Source organism: Patella vulgata, chromosome 8 (genome assembly GCF_932274485.2).
Source record: "Patella vulgata chromosome 8, xgPatVulg1.2, whole genome shotgun sequence".
Classification (NCBI taxonomy): domain Eukaryota; kingdom Metazoa; phylum Mollusca; class Gastropoda; family Patellidae; genus Patella; species Patella vulgata.
This window is the reverse complement of record NC_065886.2, coordinates 4245597-4264156: the sequence shown is the minus strand read 5'-3', so window position 1 is coordinate 4264156 and position 18560 is coordinate 4245597. Positions and strand designations below refer to the sequence as shown.

Genomic DNA, 18560 nt, shown 5'->3' with positions numbered 1-18560 from the left:
GTCTCTGGCGTCTGGTTATTCCAGTCTACACTAGTAGTATTCTCTTGTGAGACATGTTAAGCCCCGTTCATCGAGTCGCTTCATTACAAACGGTGCTCAAAAGCATTCTGCCACGCGATTCGTGTGCCAATTTTTAAAATTTTTAATTTGTCTTTAATATTTGATGTTGATTTAAATTGATAAATAAGTCGTGTTTTCAATAAAAAAACTGAGGATGATATTCAGGTAGCGACTTGCCTTTTTCGATGCAGTTTTTACTGTGTTCCTTAATTTTAACCATTTTCTAAATCCATACAAATTCATTTATTTGTTTTTCAGGTCAAAAGCTTGTCCGAGTGGAAGGGTGTTGCTATAGTGTATCTTTGTATATATTACATTAAATAGCAATTGATATCTCACTAATCTTTTAAGTCTTTTAATGTAACGATATATATATTACGTAATTATCATCTTGTCCATATGTCCATATCGTCTTCTATATTTAAACATCCGTTATCATCTTACATATAATCGTGTATTTATTTTAATCCTAAGCTTGTTTTAGGGATGCCTGTCCAATCTCGTGGGTTTTCTCCTGGTCCTCCGGTTTCCTCCCATTGCTAAAGACCCCTACGCGCAAGCGAATTATTGAAATAAAATTAAACCATATGTTAGTCCCGAAATGACCTAGTCTGCGTCGAGTGAACGTTAAACCCCATCTCTTTTTTTTTTTTTTAACCCTAAGCTTGTAAATATGCTCTATATTCTACTGTAGCTTAAGACTGGTGATACCTATATGGTTATTGTGGCCGTTAGCCAGTTTCGTACACTCGTTTATTACAAATAGAATTTTAAAGGGACTATCCCGATTTGAACAAAGTCTTAAAAATAAAAGTCCGAGTACGTATGAAATTTATGCGCCAAAAAATAGAGGAGTGGTGTATTTACCTTGTCTCAAAATTTCAGATCAAAATATTGAGTCGTTTGGACGTGAACGTCAAAACTGCTTATCCGGACATGTAACCCTTTTAAGATTTCGGGTCAATTTCTTCGTTGGATGACCTGATAATCGATTCCCGTTCCTTTAGAGGTCTATACAGTGAGTGACACATGTGCTGTACTTGATAACGAAAGGTAAATTTCACCTACACCTGGTTCTATCCAGACACCGTATAATACCGGTTGGGACACCGGTCTCCATTTCCAGACGGAGACTGGCGGATTTAAGTTGTTTGAAAACGTATCACATATATTGAGTTAGTTGCTCAGCCCTAAGGTAGATGATTTAAAGGGATTTTAACACCAATTTGTTCTCCAAAATATTATCGGGATTGGCCCTTTAACTATCTATCGGATTATAGTCGGAGTTATAGCCGTTAGTGTTGGAATAAGCTACAACACCAAAATACAGCATTACGACACAGTCGTAAACGACGATCGTTCAATTAGACCGTTCACGTATTTCACCGAACATAATTGATTAGAAATTACAATAACTTTTTAAAATTTTAGTATATGCATTCATATTACGGTACTTTTGAATAGCTTACTGTTACAAAGGACAGAGCCATATGCCCTTTAAATGCAAATCTTACTGAAATATCGAGTTCCTGCCAGCTTCTACTCTCAATTAAACATGCATTGTTGGAGTTGAGATAAAGAGCTGCCAGTTCTCGCTATAATAGTTAAAATGTAAATTTCATTCAAATTCATCCACTATGAACAGAGAATTAAGCGATTGAAATTTCGGCCTAGCCTCGATCATCATTACTAAAGTCAGTACGATAAAAAAAAAACATACTCTCGATTATCCATTTCATGATTAAATCATGAATGAAAGTTGAGCAGTAAATCGGATCATAAACCAAAAAATATCGCAGGCTAGCGTTGACATCGAGAGTTGATTATGGTCTGGATGTCTAACTAATAATTTAGATAACATTTCAGGCCTAACGAAAGACTTGCAACAGGCAGATTGAGCTATTGAATAATGTATGTTTAAATTACTATAATTATCAAGGAGTTTACTATATTACATGGTGACCCAAAAAATCTCTACTTGCCTGTTTGAAACTCATACTGATTCATGTACAGCTTTTTACTTAGTTAAATATTATATCCTTTCAGGTTTCCATATACACTTCAAATGGTCAAAACATTTAATTTCTAGAACAAAATACTGATCGAATATGACCCCTGTCATATACTCTTATAATAGCTACACTAGCGACCAATAACATTACACATTAAATACTAAATGCCTGAATGAATATGACCCCTGTCATATACTCTTATAATATCTACACTAGCGACCAATAACATTACACATTAAATACTAAATGCCTGAATGCTTTTGGTCAGGCATCGGGTATAAGCTCTATACAGTGCGCGTGTATTCAAATGAAGTTTTATGAGATTATTCAGGGCTACACTGTATGGAAGGATAACGTTGCCAATAATATTTCATTGTTCACGCTGCAAACTGCAAATGTCAGTAGTTCACAATACGTATTTTAGTTTTACAATTTACAATTTCCATTGCTCAACAATACCAATGTCACAGTGTTAAAATACAGAATACACTTTTCAATAATACAAAATACAGTATAATAGTTATTTTGCACATTACACTTCTGCATTCTGCATAATAGACACATGCACAATAGAACCTTGCATAGTAGAACATATACCTTATATGGGATGTACGACGTACGTCATTTGCATACGGAAAAAAATCCGGACTATGATGGAAATTAATGATTTACGCGATAAAGCCATAAGGCCGAGGTCATTAGAAATGGACAGTACTCGATTTTGTTAGTCTTCAACGTCCAGGCTCTATAATGTAATCAGTTCGACGATTAGAAGATTCTGAAAGATAATAGTCTGGTTTAACAAGACTATTCTTATTTGTTCTCATCGGTAAAAAAAACCCCAGATATTTCAAGTGAATCAATTTCTTGTTAAAAAAATTGCATTTCCGCCATCTTGAATTTGGGACACTCATATTATTTTTATGATCAATGTTTTTGATATCTATTAAATCACTTTAGTTGACCAAATAGATAATATGGCTGAACATCATTTGTTAGTAAACTTAGACATGAAAAAAATCGAAAATGTTGCTTTTTCAGATTAATCTTTTATTTTAATACTGATAATATTAATTAGACAACATATATCATATACCGGCAGATGCAGAATTATATTATGAACATTTTGAGCTATGTTACATATCCATAGGCGAAACTGTTGAGGAGTTATGAAGGCTTTACCGACTCGTACTATTTCAAATTTTTAAAAAATCGCGGCTATTTTTACAGATGGCCGCTAAACTGACATTTGGCAAAGTGACCCGTAAGTCCATCAACCAATTGTGAACAATTTAGAACTAAGGCTAAGTGAAACCAATAGTTAAACCAATTCATCAAATTGGTACTGAATATATGCCTGTCACATGGACTAATGTTTAAAGAACAGAGATCTGCCTTGCAGAAATACATGACTGGATGACTAGACATTTTCTAAAACTGAATCCTGAGAAAACCGAACTTTTGGTTCTTGGTACAAAACAACAATTATCCAAATTCGCTGAAATAAACAAAAAGAAACAATTATCCCTACATTAAAAGCCAAGAATACTGGAACTACTATTTAACCTAGCCTTTCATTCAAGTGTCATATACAGTCAATATGTTCATCAGCCTTTTACCACCTTCAACAGATCTTCCAAATATAGAAATATCTCATCTCACTCCAGAAATAACAGAAAATCTCATCCATGCCCTTATAACCACAAAACGAGCCTACCACATTGCTCTGCTTTATGGACTTCCTGAGTATAAGTCAGAAAACTACAAAACATTCAAAGTTCTGCAGCACGACTTTTAACTAAAACAAGGGAATTTTATCATATCTCCACAGTACTCCGTGTCCTACACTGGCTGCCCGTCACAAACACGAAATGTGTTTAAAATCTTGCTGCAAACTCATAAAGCCTTGAATGACAAATCACTGTTATTAAAACAGCTGTTCCAACACAAGAAACTTAAAGGAGCTGGGGATCACGTGGCTAAGTGGGTAAGACGCTAGCTCGCTAGCCTGGAGGTCGGGTGTTCGATCCCTGCACTGGCCGAGAAAGTTCATCCAGATTTTCCGGCGTGGTTCTCCCTTGTCAGTGATGCAGGACGGAGGGGCTGACAAGGACAGCTGTCTAGTCGTTCGGATGGGACGAAAAACCGAGGTCCCGTGTACACATTGGCGTGCACGTAAAAGATCCCTTGGCAGTTGGAATTCGATATAAGAGTAGGCCGTAGTGCCGCTGTCCGGGCAAAAATTTCCCTCATAGCACACTGTATGGCGTATGCCCGTCTTCATTAGCCCAGGTTAGGAGCAGAACAGTAGGACGTTAAACCCCATTTCATTTCCTTAAAGGAGCTAAGTCTCTAACTCAATATCATCCAAAATCTTCAACATTGAAAACACGAATTATTTGTCAAATTAAATCAACATTCATGTTGTGATCTTACCGGAAAAAGATGGGCTTTTGATATCCAATATTTAAGACAAAATAAACATTTTACCATTGGTACACGAATCGTGTATCATAATGCGCTTCAGCCCCAGTTGTATCAAGAGACTCGAGGGACGAATCTAGACACATTGCACCAAATCAAGAGGAGTATGTAGACTGGAATAACTGGACGCTAGAAATTTGCACTCGCTTGAGACTGCTGGCTTATTTCGCCGAACATACCTGATTAGAAATTGGGGTAAAAACGAAAACCATTGAATGTAAATCAGTTTATATACATTCATACTACAGTATTATACGTTGCGGCCCACGTTTGTCAATTTCTAGGTCCCAAATGTTAGCGATTTAGCTCCTTTAAGGTCATCATCAACAAACGAACTGCTAACTCCTTCTGTGAAATTAGTACTAGAAACACGAGCTTTCTCATTCTCAGCCCCCTTCCTGTGGAAGCTTTCATGAACTGGAGACGGCATGACGTCATTTTACCATTATGACGATTGGCTGTGTGAAGTAAATATAAAACCTCTTTTCTTTTAAAACAAAATAACGTAATACCTTATTATACCCATACTTTTTCTCGACTCTTTGATGAAAATGGGAGGGTATAAACCGATACACGGCCACTTTTCAACTGATTGTATCAGTTGAAAACTGGCCGTGTATCAGTTGAAACGGGACAAAAATAACAAAATCATGATTTACATATTTATTTGAACATCTACAACCCGTTTTGAACATGTTATGGTAAAAGAGTCATCATTTTCAACTGTCTCAGCACTTTTCGAATGTGCGTCACTCTCAGTCAGATTCTTACATTTTGTCTCACATTTCTTTACATTTTGATATCTAGTCGCACTTTCACATTTTGTCGCACTTCCACATTTTGTCGCACTTTCACATTTTGTCGCGGCTTATGCTCATCCGCAGCACATAATGCAAATATTTTACTATTATAAATTAATCTCTTGGCATTTTCAACACTAAACACTTTCACATTTTGTCGCGGTTTATACTCACCCGCGGCACGTAATCCAAATATATTACTAGTATAAATTAATCCATTGGCATTTTCGACACTACAAACTTGAGAACTCGACAATTCCAACTCTTCTTCATTTAATGGCTGTTCTTGTTTTTGTGTGTCAGTGGATGTCGCGAAGTTAATGAATTGATCTGTGCGGAAATTAACAAATGTACCTTGCTTATCAAAAAAGTTAAAATCCAATCTTTTGTACTGATCTCGAAGTGTCACCATATTCCTATGCAATTGGTATTTTTCCTCGTGTTTGGCGGAATTCGACTCATCTGCATGGCTTTAATTTCTTGTTCTGTGAAGGATCGGGCTTGTAAATCTTCGCGGTAATTGAAATCTCTTTCAGAACTGATATTCTCGGTCTTTGAAATATATATCTGTGACATTAAAAAGTAGGATTCTTCCACGAATTCCCGCATTCATTTCTGCTATCCACTACAATCGATGCAACCAGGATGTTGGCAAAACAACAAGAAATGGCTATTGTTCAAAATGATTGGATGATGTTTGCTTTTCTCAACCAATCAATATCCCTGTTATGAACATTTTCCCTGACCTGATTTAAACCGTGAAATGCACGTGCGGTGTACTGACATCATTTACCTGAGTAGAAATAAGCGTTTAACAAGGCTGACACTTGCACGATTCCGTGGCACGCATTTGCACGACTCGAGTCGTGCCAGTGCGCAAACTAGTCGTAAACTGGTGTGAAGTGTGCGTAAACCCGACGTGACTGCGTGCCATGTTGGGGCGAGAATTTTTAAATGTTCAAAATTTTGGTCAGGACAAAATTTAGCGACCGGGTCGTGAACTATGCGCAAACTGTTCGTGAACTCGTCGGGACGATGCGGGAGGATGCGTGCCAGTGCGTGGTAGTGCGCGCCATGCCACGACTGTCACGAACTGCCACGAATAGTTCACGACTAGTTCACGACAGTGGCGTTCGCGTCGGTGCAGATAGAATTTTTTTTTTTTTTTTTTGAATGTTTATTTCAGAATTCATTGAATAATGCATTGTGCTGCTACAGAGAACTGGGAGGGCATTTATAAAAATAAAAAAACACAACTCTTGAATGGATTATCAGATTCAACTCAAATTCAAATAATGTTTTAATATTCCTTGGCATTCTCATCTGAACTTACAATAATACATGGGTAATGCTGTCTTTAACAAGATTTGATGATTTCGGATTTCGAAAGTGGTGGATCTCTGGAACAAGAGACTAGGAATTCATGTGGATGTCTTATTAGATCTGCCCCCCCCCCTTATTTTTCACATGTACAGTTTGAGGCGTCTTCCATCTTAATAGATCCGACAGGTCAGTCTGAATTTCAGTCTCGCTGATCCTTTGCATTCTTCTGGGTATGATGGCCGGTTAGAGGCAGCACCCCTGCAGGTGTCGGTCAGTCCTCCATCCACCAGGGATCAGATCATGTGTGTCCGGATCTTCGCGGTTCACTTCTGAAATTGCGTGTGGGTATCTGATGAGGATGAGGTTGTGCAGGACACAGGCGCACATGCTGATCAGGTTGATAGTGTCGGGGTGCTGATGCATCGTCGTCAAGTAGCAACGGAACCTTTTGAGACAAAATTCCAAAGGAATTCTCCACGACACGTCGGGCACGAGACAACCTGGACCTGTGACCGATGGGAGAATGGTTTCATCATCCAGGTTCGGAGAGCAAAGGCGTCATCCCCTACGAAGTGATAGGGCACTGGCTGGTCAATAGGGCAATGATTGTGTCTCTGACATTCAGCATGTTGTCTCTTCCACAGCCAGGGGGGTGTCATTAAACATCAAAACCTTCAAAATAAAAATTATTCCACGATTTCTACCCGAAAAGACGACGGATGGGAATTATGTAACAAACCAAATCGCGCTATATGTGGATATAGAGGGGATCCGTCCCTGCTTTCCTACTGGCAATTTCTTTTCCCTTTGTGTTAGATTTAGATAAAGAGCTAGCCATTCTTGCTACAATAGTTAAAAAAAATATATATATAATGTAAAATGAACAATGTGAAAATGTCATTCAAATTACTCTATTGCGAGCGAAGATATTAGCCTTTAAAGGTTTAACAAGACGTGTGCAATAATTTCAACCACCGCACTGGTTGTTCGAAGCTAAGTCTCGCTCCTCCATTTTTAGCTTAAATCAAAATATGGCTGAACTGTTCTAATCTATTTAATATCGGAGAAATATGTTAATTAATGTCTAATTAATAATTTAGATAACATTTCAGGCCTAAAGAAAGATCCGCAATAGGCAGATTTAGCTCTTGCATAATGTATGTTTTAATAGCCGAAATTTTGTATAAACTTGCAATATCGCTATTGTTTAGTTAGCTTTCCGCTTTATGGGTTTCATAATACTACACGTTCCCATGATCATAAATCAGACTCGAGGCGTATCCCGACCAGTTGAAAAAAAAAAAAAAAATGTTACTATTCTTTTTTAAGAATGTCTTTCATGGTGTATACTTGTCTTCATGGTGTATACTCGTCTTCATGGTGTATACCCGTCTTCATGGTGTATACTCTGTAGACTTCACACAAAAATGACAATAACGGAGTTGACCATTAACGCCTCTCCAGTAGGTCTCGCATATAGAGCTCAAGAGAATAGTCCGAGTACGCAGATACTAATGACGTATTACGTAATTATTCGCACGAGGTCTTTGGTAAGCCTTTGATGTTGCAAACACGCTAGTCTAGTTCCAATTGAAATTTACAGTTTTGGTAGGACACAATTTGGTATGTAAACTAAATTTATGTTGAAAAGATAGATAAAACGCCTCTCTTTAGTTTGCCAGCTAAGTCATATATTTAAGTACATTTGTAGATTTATTAGAATGATATTTGTATGCTGCCCAAATGTAGCAAATTGGCAGCCATATTACTTCATACCCGCCATATTGATAGTAGTAGCAATTCATTTACGAAATGATGAGTTTGCCTGTCTGTTATTTCGTATGAAAACGAATTTGTATTGATAATTGATCGATGTAACTATGATTTACGTCTAAGCTGTGTCTGTGAAGTGTATAGTAATTAATGTAAACTTTGTTGGAAGTCTATTATTTGACAGTACGCAAAAAGGCCTAAATTTTAGGGACAGTCTAGTCCACGACAGATTTAGTTAAGATTTTTAGATGTTGATGTGTGTTCTTATTGTTGCTTTTGTCTCGTTGCAGCTAATATGTCTATGTTTGTACACTTGTAAGTGTATTCCATGCACCAGACAATATTGAAGTTATAATGTCATAATTTAGAACTTGAAGAATGTCTTTGCTGATGTGATGTTAAAATGATGTTATTCCGAGTCTGCAGATCAGATCTATATCTTATTGACCTGTCATATTATGAGATGGATGTTCTGAAATATTATCGTCATTAAACCTTGTCATAGAGTAAAGTTGTTCTGATGTTTGGAAACTTATTCAGCAAACCTACCGCAATTTTAGTAGTCGCAGTATGTCTAGTTAGCCGCAGCTACATCTTAATTAGCAAATTATTACCAGATTTCAGTTGGAACCAGTCTACCGTTTGTTTGAAAATGGATCCGAATTATAGAAGAAGTGTGTCTGCTGAAAACTTGTTAAGTCCACGCATGTTAAGTCACGGTTTCGTCCAGAAGTCGTTGCGTGAGTTTTCTTCAGATGTAAATAGTCCACGCTTGTTAAGTCCAGATATCCGTAAGACGGTATCTGAGCGTGTGTTTCGTAAGAACTCTCCTCATGGTAGCTTGTTAAGTCCACTCTTGTTAAGTCCAGGTGTTGTCGAAACGTCTGAGAGTGTGTTACCAAGGAACAGTACTGGTGGAAGCTTGTTAAGTCCGTGCTTGTTAAGTCCAGGTATTGACGTAATACCTGAGCGCGTGTTTCCGCCAGACTCTAGTCAAAATGTCAGGTCCGAATGCTATGTGTCCTGTCATTCAACTAACAGTTATGTTAATGATACTAATGTTGAAGTTCTGATTAACAAACTGAATATTAGAAACAAAGATATAACTCTTCTGATAATAACAGGAATTGATGTAGAAACTGTTAGATCACAGTATAAAGAATGGTTGAGTCTTTATGAACAGTATCAAGTCTGTGTAAATAAAACTAAATTTACGAAATTGGGCAGTCCTGATTTGCGAATATTCGATAGTGAGGTCAAAAGGTTTCGAAATTATGTTGAAGAGTGGTTTCAGCTCCAAAGAACCGACTCTCAGATAAGACCTGAAGACAGTGCCAGTAATCATGGAAGCAGAAAGTCTACAAGATCTAGTTCTCGGTATACTGACATATCATTGATCAAAATTCGACAAGAGCAAGAACGGGCAGTATTGTTAGAAAAACAGAAATTGTTAATAAAGAGACAGCAACTAGAGAAAGAGAAATTAGAGATAAAACTACGCGAAGAACAACTAAATCTAGAGACAGAAGTGGCTGTCGCAGAAGCAAAGGCTAATGTTATTGATCGTGAACTTTTACAAAATGGTTCTTCACGCTCCTGCCAAACTTATGTTAAACAATTACATGTCAATTTAAGTAATTCAAGTGGTGTTTCAAATTTTGTTAGTAACAAAGATTGTAAACCTTTAAAAAAGGGCTCTTCACACATTTGTCAAACTTCTGATAAGCCATTAATTGTCAATCTTAGTAACTTAAATGGTACTCCAAATTTTGTAAACAATGAAATTCAGTCAGCGTCTATTGCAAAAGTTAATTCAAATTATGATTTTAACCGTGATCTTATACAGTCTCTTAAGAGACCTCAAATTGATGTCAAAAAATTTGGAGGCGATCCAATTGAGTATAATAGATTTATGAGACAATTGAGTTCCAATGTTTTGATATTCTGTGACAATTTTGAAGACAGGCTTAATATTTTAGAAAATTATACATATGGTCAGCCCCACCGCATTGTCTCTGGACTCAGTTATCTTAATGCCGAGATAGCTTTCAATACTGCACTTAGAGAATTTGATGAACGATATGGTGATACGGACATTATTGCTTCAGCCTTTGTTAATAAGGCATTAAAGTGGCCTCCTATCAAATCTGATAACGCAAAATCATTGGACGAATTTGGTATTTTCTTGACAGAATGTTTAAATGCTGTTATAAACATTAATTCTGTAAAAATCTTAGATTATCCTGAGAATTTAAAGCAATTAGTCAGTAAGTTGCCTTACTATCTTCAAGATCGGTGGAGAAATGTGGCTTTAAGGGTTAAGGGTGCTAATTGTATTCCATCTTTTGAGGATTTAGTTAAGTTTATCCGTGAAGAATCTAGAAAATTATCAGATCCTATTTATGGTAAAGATGCCATGCAGGCAATTTGTTCCCCAGTACAACCCCCTCAGCTTAACAGGCCACCACACTTTAGTCAAGGGTCACAAAGGCAGAGATCTAAGAATTTTCATATAGATGTAAATAAGAAACTCATATGTCACTTTTGTGGTGAAAAACATTTCATTAATGATTGTGGAAAACTTAAGAAACTTTCTTATGATGAAATCTATAAATATATTCGTGATGAAGACCTTTGCTTTGGTTGCCTTAAACCTGGGCATAGACGTTATCGATGTTGGTATAAATTAGATTGTTTGAAATGTAATGTAAAACATCCAACCATATTGCATAATGACAAAAATGGAGAAAGGGATGGTTCTCATATGGAGGCCGGTCCTGCACAGCAGAGTTGACTATGCACATGTACAATGCCCATAGTACCGGTTAAAGTTGTAAATGGGTGTAAAATTGTTGAAACTTATGCTTTCAATGATTCTGGGAGCAGTGTGTGTTTCTGTACACATACTTTAATGTATGCCTTAGGTCTAAGTGGTAAACAAACTAGTGTTAATTTACAAACTATGAATAAATCTAATAGTATGCCTACTATTATATTAAGTAATATCAAAGTTTACAGGTACGATATGTCAGATTCTATCATTATTAAGAGTTGTTATACTATTGATCAAATTCCTGTGACAAAGAGTGATGTCCCTTTAGTTAGTGATATCTCAAAATATCCACATCTTGAGGATATTGACATCCCAGAATTAAACTGTGATGTTGGTTTGTTAATAGGTAATAATGTTGCTGAAGCCTATACTCCTCAAGAGTATAGGATAGGGCCACAAGGCTCTCCCCACGCGTCTAAGACTGCAATAGGATGGATATTGTGGAATGTCCTGCGCGAAGAGAATGAATCATCAAAATTAATGGCAAATCGTGTCTTGAGTAACAGTATAAATTTATGTGCTGAAATTGAACAATCTCAAAATTTAGATAGACTTGTTCGGACTATTATTAATTTAGATTTTCCGGAACGAAACATTGACGATAAGAAGGAAAATTCGGTGTTAGATGAACGCTTTATTAATAATGTCAGTGATTCAATTATTCTTGATTCTAGTGGGCATTATCAAATTGATATTCCCTTTAAGGATAATAATGTTGTGTTACCTAAAAATTTTAATATGGCACTTGATAGACTTGAATCTTTACGGAGAAAGTTTAGAAAAAATCAGAAATTTCATGAAGACTACACAAACTTTATGAATTCCATGTTTGAAAAATCTTATGCTGAGGAAGTCCCCAAAGAGGAGATTAATTGTGACAATGACAGACTATGGTTTATACCCCATCATGCGGTAGTTCACAAACAGAAGGGGAAATTACGTGTAGTTTACGATTGTTCGGCTAAATACAGAGGTGTATCTTTAAATGACACCTTATTATCTGGTCCAGATTTAACTAACACTTTATTAGGTGTCTTATTGCGTTTTCGATTAGGTAAAATAGCAGTTATGGCAGACATTGAAGGAATGTTCTTTCAGGTAAAGGTCCCACCAAAACAGAGACATAGTTTACGATTTTTGTGGTGGCCTAATGGCAATTTATCTGTTGAACCTAAACAATATCAAATGACAGCTCATCTTTTCGGGGCAGTGTCTTCTCCAAGCTGTGCGAACTTTGCCTTAAAAAGTACTGCAAACAACAATTCTCATAGATTTAATGACTATGTTTGTCAAAGTGTTTTAAATGACTTTTATGTCGACGACTTATTAAAATCGACAGACCTTCCAGAGGATGAGGTTGTAGGCCTTGTACAGGATCTCACAAAACTTTGTAAATTAGGAGGCTTTCACCTTCATAAGTGGATAAGTAATAGTGCATTCGTTCAGGACTCAATTCCGCTAGCTGAACGTGGTAAATTGTCGCAAATATCGTTATTAGAAGACGACCCTGTTATAGAAAGGGCCTTAGGATTATAATGGGATGTTTCGTCCGACTCGTTAACATTTCAAATAAACTTAAACAGCAAACCCTATACAAGAAGAGGGATCTTATCTATTTTTAGTGCTGTATACGATCCTTTGGGTTTGGCCGCACCTGCGCTGCTCCCTGCTAAAATATTACTTCAGGAATTGTGTCAAAGTGCTTACGGATGGGACGATAAAATTAGTGAAAGATATTCATTGAAATGATCAGAGTGGTTGTTGGATTTACCACTATTACAAACTCTTAGAATCCCTCGATGTGTTAAGACTATTTCATTTTGTGATGTTGTATCAACTCAGGTTCATCATTTTTCCGATGCAAGTGAAGCCGGGTATGGTGTATCGAGTTACCTGAGGCTAGTCGATAGTAATGGCGTAATAAACTGCTTATTAATCTTAGGAAAATCGAGAGTAGCACCCCTGAAGAAGATTTCGATTCCACGTATGGAATTAACTGCAGCAACAATTGCGACCAGGTTAAACAAGAAGCTTATTGATGAACTCAAGTGTCGGATTGACAAAGTGTATTTTTGGACAGACAGCACAACTGTGCTGAGGTACATTTCAAACGATGCAACAAGGTTTAAAACCTTTGTGGCTAATCGCGTGTCAGTTATTCGCGAAGCTACATCTGTTGATCAATGGAACTATATTTCATCGAAAGAAAATCCGTCGGATGTTGCATCACGTGGTTGTAGCGTTAAGACTCTTATGAATGACAATAATTGGTTTAAAGGTCCAAGTTTTCTACAGGATGATCAATCAACGTGGCCTAGTGGTAAAATTCCAAACAATTTGGATCAAGATGAAATCAGCGATTCAGAAATTAAACGTGTTGTGACTGTAACTGTTGAACGTGAAAGTCCAATTGACAAACTTGTTAAACATTATTCTAACTGGAAATGTCTTGTGCGTGCTGTAGCGCTATTAAGGCAGTGCGTCAGATGGTGTCGAAATAAATTAACTAGCTTTACATTGACTGTCGAAAATTTGGAGGAAGCCAAATCATGTATTGTCAAGCATGAACAATTAAAGTTCTTAGGCGAAATTGTCGAAGTTTGTGAACAAAACAATCAAGAACATAAAGCCAAACTTTTAAGGTCTATAAATGTGTCAAAATTAGATCCGTATGTTGCCAACGGTGTTTTACGGATCGGTGGACGATTGCGCAGAGCAGATATGTGTTTAGATGCAAAGCATCAAATAATATTGCCTAAAAACTCTATAATTTCAACACTGATTGTGAGAGAAGCCCATGCTCGCGTTGGACATTTGGGTAAAAACGCTACACTTTCAGAAGTTCGTAAAGTTTTCTGGATAATTGGTGCAAGTAACTTAATTAAATCGATTATCTCAAAGTGTGTTGTATGTCGTAAATATTCTGCGACCAAACTGCAACAGAAAATGGCTGATTTGCCTGCTGAGCGTTTAATATCGGGTGAAGCGCCATTCCATAGGACAGGAATAGACTACTTCGGACCTTTTGAGATCAAACGCGCAAGATCGGTTGTAAAGCGTTATGGCGTTATTTTTACGTGTATGAATAGTAGAGCAGTACATTTGGAGATTGCATCATCATTGGACACTGACTCGTGTATCAATGCAATAAGACGTTTTATCGCACGTCGTTCTATGCCAAAATTTATCCGTTCTGACAATGGGTCAAATTTAGTCGGGGCCAACAGAGAACTTAAACTATGTATTGATAAATGGAACAAAGATAAACTAACAAAGGAATTCACTCAGAAAGGAATTCGTTGGGAATTTAATCCACCTGCCGCTTCCCATTTTGGTGGTGTTTGGGAGCGTTTAATTCGGATTGTTCGCAAAGTGTTGTGTTCGCTACAAAAGGATCAGATTAGTCGTCTCGACGATGAGTCGCTTCAAACATTAATGTGTGAAGTTGAGCACATATTAAACAATCGACCGATTACTAAAGTTGCTGAAACTCCAAACGATTTGGATGCATTATCTCCTAATCAACTGTTATGCGCAGGATACAAGAACTTGTCTTATTCACCATCAGCAACTGAGAAAGCAGATAGTTACATAAAGCGTCGCTGGCGTCAAGTTCAATATTTAACTGACATATTCTGGAAACGTTGGATCCATGAGTATTTGCCATGCTTACAGGAGCGCCAAAAGTGGTTATATCCAAAACGAAATGTGGAAATAGGTGATATTGTGCTTGTAATTGATAGTAATATCAGAAATTCGTGGGCCTTGGCTCGTGTTATAAGTGTTATTACTGATAAAGGTGGTTTATCGAGAATAGCAACAGTTAAAACCAAAAGTGGTATATTGCAACGCCCAATTTCAAAGTTGTGCTTAGTGTTAGAATGTGACGAAAAGTTATAAGAACACAATTTGTGTTAAAATCACAATACTCCGTCCATAAATATGGATATGTGAAATAAATTTCAGTATTATAATATTGAAAATCATAATCAGTGAAATGCATGTATGTAAGACTGTAAATATTTAAAATACTTTGGAATGCTGTATTGTTTGATTAGTTATTGCAATTAGTTATTAGTTAAGGCTTTGTAATTGCTACTCTAGTTTTGTCAATTAGTTATTAGTTAAGGTTTTTTGTAATTGCTACACTATGTTTCGTCAATTAGGAGGCCGGAATGTAGACTTCACACAAAAATGACAATAACGGAGTTGACCATTAACGCCTCTCCAGTAGGTCTCGCATATAGAGCTCAAGAGAATAGTCCGAGTACGCAGATACTAATGACGTATTACGTAATTATTCGCACGAGGTCTTTGGTAAGCCTTTGATGTTGCAAACACGCTAGTCTAGTTCCAATTGAAATTTACAGTTTTGGTAGGACACAATTTGGTATGTAAACTAAATTTATGTTGAAAAGATAGATAAAACGCCTCTCTTTAGTTTGCCAGAAGTCATATATTTAAGTACATTTGTAGATTTATTAGAATGATATTTGTATGCTGCCCAAATGTAGCAAATTGGCAGCCATATTACTTCATACCCGCCATATTGATAGTAGTAGCAATTCATTTACGAAATGATGAGTTTGCCTGTCTGTTATTTCGTATGAAAACGAATTTGTATTGATAATTGATCGATGTAACTATGATTTACGTCTAAGCTGTGTCTGTGAAGTGTATAGTAATTAATGTAAACTTTGTTGGAAGTCTATTATTTGACAGTACGCAAAAAGGCCTAAATTTTAGGGACAGTCTAGTCCACGACAGATTAAGTTAAGATTTTTAGATGTTGATGTGTGTTCTTATTGTTGCTTTTGTCTCGTTGCAGCTAATATGTCTATGTTTGTACACTTGTAAGTGTATTCCATGCACCAGACAATATTGAAGTTATAATGTCATAATTTAGAACTTGAAGAATGTCTTTGCTGATGTGATGTTAAAATGATGTTATTCTGAGTCTGCAGATCAGATCTATATCTTATTGACCTGTCATATTATGAGATGGATGTTCTGAAATATTATCGTCATTAAACCTTGTCATAGAGTAAAGTTGTTCTGATGTTTGGAAACTTATTCAGCAAACCTACCGCAATTTTAGTAGTCGCAGTATGTCTAGTTAGCCGCAGCTACATACTCGTCTACTGTCAGTTTTCAAAAGAAATTTCGCGCCTGTGAGAAGAGAATCACGTGGGACCCCATGAAGTGGTAACGCTTCGCGAAGCCAGGTTCAGGGACCTTGGGCCCTCGGTCCGTCCGTGGTATCATCTAGACCGATAGTAACCACGGGTTATGCATTTCACAAGTTCTTGTGATTGCCATAAAAATACTGTTTTTCATAAGCAATTAGAAATAAAAGCAGGCAGAAATGAACCTGTGGTTAATGTCGGGCCTAATGACACCCCCGAGCGGAGTGATCCTTGCTCCGTGAGGGTGGGGGTCCGGTGAGGTTCTCTTCGAACAGGCGAAAATTGTGCTTTGTAGAGTATATCTAGGCGTTTTTAGCTTTTGCACATGTATCAAAAACAACGTAAATTCATGATAAAAAGGGGACTCCAAACCATGCAAGAACATTAACTAGTTTTGGGAATCCTAAAACTACAATACTCCTGTTCAGCCCAGCCCTAAAAAGGGAGGGGAAAGATAGATGTTAAAACGTGTTCCAAATTTCGGCATTACTGGATTACTTAGTTAAAGTTGCAATTGCAAATTTTCAAGTTATATTTTTAAAATGTATTAAAATAAAGCCTTAAAATAGATGGTATCCATAAACAGTCCTACCTTGTTAAAGAATAATCCTATTAATCCTATAATTCGCTATTGCCAGCTGAGAAATTGGCAAAAATATCATTTTTAACTTCAAATTCCAACGTTGAAAAATGGCTGCCCCATGTTGTCAATAGCAAAACAGGGGAGGTAATTGTGTTGTTATTTCCTGTGTCATAGATTTTTAAGGGTGGGAAATAATGCCCATGATCGTATAATAGTGATTTGATAACCTATTGAGCAAAAGACATAGAAATAATTATGTTTTGACTTTCTTAGAAAAATTGAAATTCTCGCTTTAATAATCATTAGAAATACGCCATATAAAATGATAAATCGTATATTATTTTACAGGTACAAAATAGAAAATAAGATATGTTTCCGTTTTATCCAATAAACAAGTTATTGTCATTTCATGCAAAAAGATGTGGTGTTAAAACGTGTTGCAAATTTTAGTATTACATAGTAGGCCTTAAATTATCATATAAATTAACACTTGGTATATTGATCGAGTATTTTACAGCAACAAACACCTTTTCCGTTTAATAGAAAATTCCAATAAACAATATATTGCTAGTTCGAGTGGAAAGTGCTACAGGTGGTAGATAATATCTAAATGTTGTTTAAATGCATATTTTCAATAACTTATTATCCAGATAGATGTTTATATGACGGCCCACTTGGATATAAAATAATATTTTGCGTGAAATAGGCGTCCTGAATACAATGCAACATAGGCGGCTTATAAAATTCTGCAGTCTAGTAGTTTATTCAGTCCGAAGATACTCCATCTTGAGAAAACAATATATTGTGACGTCACATCTTGTCGTTTTATTTTAAAGTAGCTGGAGTCTTTAACTCAGTATCATCTAAAGTTTTCGACATTGAAAACATGGATTATTTGTCAATAAAAATCAACATTAATTTGGACCTCTGATTTCCAATATTTAAGACAAAATAAACATTTTACCATTGGTACACGAATCGTGTGTCATTTGAAATAATTATGGGACTCGATGAACGACGCTAGAGATATTCCAGAAATCATGTCAAACGGTGACCTCATATTCCAATCTGGAGAGCATGCGCAATAAATACTACGGTATAGACTGGAATAACCAGATGCTAGAGATTGCCATTCGATTGAGACTTCTGACATATTTCGCCGAACATAACTGATTTGAATTTAGAGTTAAAACGGAAACGATTAAATGTAAATCAGTTTATATACATTCATATTACATTATTATATGCGTTGCGACCCATTTGTGTCAATTTCTAGGTCCCAAATATTAGCGATTTAGCTCCATTACACTATAACCTCAGATTGCCTCGTTCGGCATTTTTTTCCAAACGTGGCAAAAACGTGCTAATAAAATTTTTGCCACAATTTTGCCACGTTGTAACGTGGTAAAAACAAAATGCCACGTTTGTCTGGAGTTCCAAAACGTATTTTTATACGCCCACATTTTCATGTGGACGTATTATGCCGTCGCCCCTGTCCGTCCGTCC

At 36.6% G+C, this 18560-nt stretch overlaps 1 protein-coding gene across 4 annotated transcripts; it reads left to right on the top strand.

Annotated features, from left to right (window-relative positions):
- Positions 1–8094: 8094 nt before the first annotated feature.
- LOC126829914 (uncharacterized) lies at positions 8095–16334 on the top strand. Of its 4 annotated transcripts, XR_007683585.1 has the most exons (3): positions 8095–8302; positions 8743–15675; positions 16114–16334. XR_007683585.1 is itself a non-coding variant. In XM_050560084.1 (2 exons), exon 2 carries the CDS (start codon positions 8973–8975, stop codon positions 11244–11246), a length of 2274 nt encoding a protein of 757 aa, XP_050416041.1. In that variant the 5' UTR covers positions 8095–8302; positions 8743–8972; the 3' UTR covers positions 11247–16334. The 4 variants fall into 2 exon arrangements, 3 of the variants coding, with proteins under 3 accessions (XP_050416041.1, XP_050416043.1, XP_050416044.1); XM_050560084.1 differs by having other exon boundaries at positions 8743–16334.
- The last annotated feature ends 2226 nt before the right edge of the window (positions 16335–18560 follow it).

Excerpts from the sequence above, each read along its gene's own strand:
- LOC126829914 (XM_050560084.1), top strand. The coding sequence starts at position 8,973 with ATGTTTGGAAACTTATTCAGCAAACCTACCGCAATTTTAGTAGTCGCA.